The 3,956-nt window shown below is 36.5% G+C and overlaps 1 protein-coding gene across 1 annotated transcript; it reads left to right on the forward strand.

The window, feature by feature from the left end:
* On the forward strand, positions 1 to 2,722 carry LOC111488711 (vacuolar protein sorting-associated protein 2 homolog 1-like). Its single transcript, XM_023136621.1, has 5 exons — positions 1 to 236; positions 649 to 779; positions 970 to 1,074; positions 2,071 to 2,331; positions 2,440 to 2,722. Exons 1-5 carry the CDS (start codon positions 200 to 202, stop codon positions 2,566 to 2,568), a joined length of 663 nt encoding a protein of 220 aa, XP_022992389.1. The 5' UTR covers positions 1 to 199; the 3' UTR covers positions 2,569 to 2,722.
* The last annotated feature ends 1,234 nt before the right edge of the window (positions 2,723 to 3,956 follow it).

Below are 3,956 nucleotides of genomic sequence, written 5' to 3' on the forward strand. Positions count from 1 at the left end.
AAATGCTTTTACGTACCGATCGACCAGAAGAAAAGGTGGCTCCTCCATGACGAGAGCCCAACGTGGCCGGTGACCTCCATCGACGGACTTTGAGTAAGGGGAGAGTTGCAGCGTAACGGAAGGCGAAGAGAAGAAGGAATAAGCTCGTCGAGATCGGAAATTGCACGTATCTTTTGGTTTTATCAATAGGCGGTTAAGTATGAGCTTCCTCTTTGGCAGCCGGAAAACTCCTGCAGGTCCATTATGTTCTTACCTTCTCTAATTGTGCATATTCTGGAGCTTTGTTCTTAATCATAGCGTGATTGCTTGTGATGAATATCTAACTCTGGAGTCTAGTCGTATAAACGTATGTTTAATGTGGATGAAATTTTGCCTTTTACCTTCTCAATTTTGCATTTGTCAGAGCTTTGTTCTTGTGATAGCGTGATTTTTGTGTGAATTTCTAAGTCTGGAGCTCAGTCCTGTAAACGTCATTTTGATGTGGATGAAATTTCTTTGACGGTAATTTCAGTACATCTAATTTTACTCGTGATATAGAGGAATCATATTTTCCCATGCGTTGTGATTTGTATGAGTAAATTCGTGTGTTCTACTTCTATTACAATAGACGGCTTGAGATTGTAATCTGTTTTGGTTTTCTGCGCGAAGAGCTTTTGCGGGAGAACAAGAGGATGCTTGATAAGTCCATAAGAGAAATTGAACGGGAAAGACAAGGCTTACAGTCTCAGGAAAAGAAGTTGATTGTCGAGATAAAGAAAAATGCTAAACAAGGACAGATGGTGAGTTAAGCAATTTAGAACTTGTTCTTTGACATCGACACATTTCAGTGACGGGGTTTCTATAGCTCTACGGGATGGAAGTGTGCTTCTACTTCTTTTCTTTTGTTTCTTTAGAAAGGGCGATGGATTCTTGGTCGGAACCATCAACTCCGCACAACTTGCTTGATTCCTTTGTTTTTGTTTTTTCCAGGGAGCAGTTAAAATAATGGCCAAAGATCTCATCAGGACACGACATCAGATTGAAAAATTTTATAAACTAAAATCACAGCTACAGGGCGTGGCTTTGAGAATTCAGGTATTCTATGTGCACCTTTCTCCGAAACTGATGTTACTTCTCATCTTTCATTTTCATCAGAGCGAGAACAATTACCGCTCATTTTTGTACAAATTTTTGGATTATAGTTACTGATTTGAAGTGATAGGACGCAGAGGTAGTTATTCTTGATAGATGAGCTCTAAAAGCCTAAAATGAAAGTTTAAGGTTATAACTATCTAGAGCTTGTTAAGCTTTCATTGTATATGCATTTTCTTGGTTCAAATTCTAACTGAGGCGTGCTTATATCTGTGCTAAGAAAAGAAACATCTTGCAAACCATACAGTTCTCTTCCCGCATGATTAAAGAACAAACAACAAAATACTTTAGTATTAGTTTAATTTCACTTGCATCTTCTAATTTTTTTGTACAGTAAAAGGAAGGTTTGAAAAAAATTGGGATTTTGGGGCAAGAGTATTTTCTTGCTTCAAGTTTATATGCAAATTGGAATTTTGAAGTAGTTCATTCAAATCACAGTTTAGAATAATGGATTTGATTCCATTACATCTTATCTGCCTCTTTAGGGTTTGTTTCTAGATTGATTTTTCATAACAAAGTTGGAAAAACTATCTTTTCAGTTCTTTGTGATTTCAGAAACGTGGGAAGGTTGTTTTTAGTTTGTCTGTTTACTTTTCATGGTTTGTCTAATGTCGCATTCTGTATCACTGTCCATGAAAATACACTGTATAAACATAAATTTCCATTGTTTATATTTGCAAAACAAGTGGATGTGTCACTAGAATGTTTTCTATTTGAAGAAAACTGTTGATCACTGTAAGAGAGGCTTTTAGCATTAAACGATTATTGAAGGATTAATTTTGGAAAGAGAATTTTTTCTTTATAAACTTCATCCTCAAATGCACTCTTTCTTTTTGAGACCATAAAGATATAAAGTTGTTTTTATTTAGCCAATTGACACGTACAATTTCTGCAGTTGTGATTGTTCAAATTTTGCTCCAAATTGTTTGCTTTCTGCAGACGTTGAAATCAACACAAGCTATGGGAGAAGCCATGAAAGGCGTTACTAAGGCGATGGGCCAAATGAATAGGCAGATGAACTTGCCGGCATTACAGAAGATAATGCAAGAGTTTGAGAGGCAAAATGAAAGGATGGAAATGACATCTGAAGTAATGGCAGACGTTCTTGATGATGCTTTAGAAGGAGATGAAGAAGAGGAGGAGACAGACGAGCTTGTGAATCAGGTGCTCGATGAGATTGGAATTGATATCAACTCAGAGGTAAATGTGCTTGCACACATACAGATTTTTTCATAATGGTTCATATCTTGTCATGGGAAAAGGTATGCTAAACACAATCGTCATTGTTTTTTGTTCTCTCATATGCAGCTTGTGAATGCACCCTCAGCTTCTGTGTCAGTTTCAACTGCTAATAATAGGGTTGCCCAAGCAGAAGCCGAAGATACTGGAATTGACAGTGATTTACAGGCTAGGCTGGATAACTTGAGAAAAATGTAGGTTTTTCTATTATGCGAAATTAATAACTCAAAGATAATAGACATAATAAATCGTGTATTGTTTATAGTTGAACTCTATGTATTTGAAAACTACATTGACAAGTTTGATCTCTTCTTTGGAGAAGAGAATGAATTTAGCACTTGGGATTAGGTAATTCTCTCTTTACAAGTTTAAGCCTTCAAGGAACACAAAGGTTTGGATTGATAGTATAGATTTGCATGAGATTAACCATTCCACTACTTTGTCAGGCTGTTCTAGAACTAGAAGCCTTGAAGCTTTCTGAATGCATATCAAGATCTTCTTATTCCGATATGCAGTTGAATTATTAAACCATGTTTTCTGGCCACGCCTCGCTCTTAATTACATGAGGAGAAAGCTCAATCTGGAGACTGTTAATGTCTACTACCTGAGAAAGCACCTCCTCTGGAGTCCGACAGAGTGGGCACTCTGAATGTGAAGAGAGCCATACGTCGATACACGAAGCATGAAAGACATGGTTGCAGCTGGGAAGCTGCCGTATGCATTCCCCATCTTCAAAAGGTTACAAGCACAAAACACACTCACTTTCAGTATTAGTTTCTTCATTCTCATTTTCTTTCTTGTACGTGACAGTTGGGATCTGCATGATATGTGATACTTCATTCTTAATATTCTCAACCGACTCGGTCGTCCCGGGTGAATAGCAGCAGCAATTGAACCATCCCAGTACTGTGAGATGTAAGAATGTGAGGGATATAATCAGTGAGCAAATAATGGCAATGCCGGAGCAAATGAAGAAGACGGACATGGTGAATTCAGATTAGGAGCTCTCAAGTGTCGTGCTGAACAATGGCAATCAGATAAAAGATGCTGCAGCTGTAACGAACAATGAACGGCAAATCTTATGGACGTATTAACAATTTTGGCAATTGTTCCAGGTACGAATCTTCATAAAACGACATAAAAATGTGAGTCATCTTTTTTGTTTATTATCTCTCTTGACATAGTTCATCAACTTTTGTGGGCTCCTAATTGCTGAACTTGAAATATGTGCTTTGTCTGCGTCGACCCTCATTGCCCATTCCGATTATGCTCAAAATGTGGCTGCAGGCTTGCGCTGCTGTTAAGGTAACTTCTTTCTTTAAGCAATTATTATATAGTATAGGTTCACTTCATATTGTCTTTATCATTTTGAATAAAACCAAATACAGGTGTTAAATTTATATATTTTTAAAGAAAAAGGAAAGTTTTTAATTATTCCTTTTTTTTTACTATTAATTTAGTAGAAATCTTGAGTTTTTTTCTTAGATTTTTTCATTGTCTGCCAATTGTAATTTGGGAGTTAAAACCTAGGAACCAAAAAAAAAAAAAAAAAAAAAAAAAAAAAAAAAAAAAAAAAAAAAAAAAAA

Source organism: Cucurbita maxima, unplaced genomic scaffold, assembly GCF_002738345.1.
Source record: "Cucurbita maxima cultivar Rimu unplaced genomic scaffold, Cmax_1.0 Cma_Scf00013, whole genome shotgun sequence".
NCBI classification, from domain to species: Eukaryota; Viridiplantae; Streptophyta; class Magnoliopsida; order Cucurbitales; family Cucurbitaceae; genus Cucurbita; species Cucurbita maxima.

What these genes read in the sequence shown, in the direction of transcription:
- LOC111488711 (XM_023136621.1), top strand. Translation starts at nt 200, where the DNA reads ATGAGCTTCCTCTTTGGCAGCCGGAAAACTCCTGCAG. An exon ending in CAGCCGGAAAACTCCTGCAG is followed by an intron (nt 237 to 648) that starts GTCCATTATGTT and finishes TTCTGCGCGAAG; the next exon opens with AGCTTTTGCGGGAGAACAAG. An exon ending in ATGCTAAACAAGGACAGATG is followed by an intron (nt 780 to 969) that starts GTGAGTTAAGCA and finishes TGTTTTTTCCAG; the next exon opens with GGAGCAGTTAAAATAATGGC.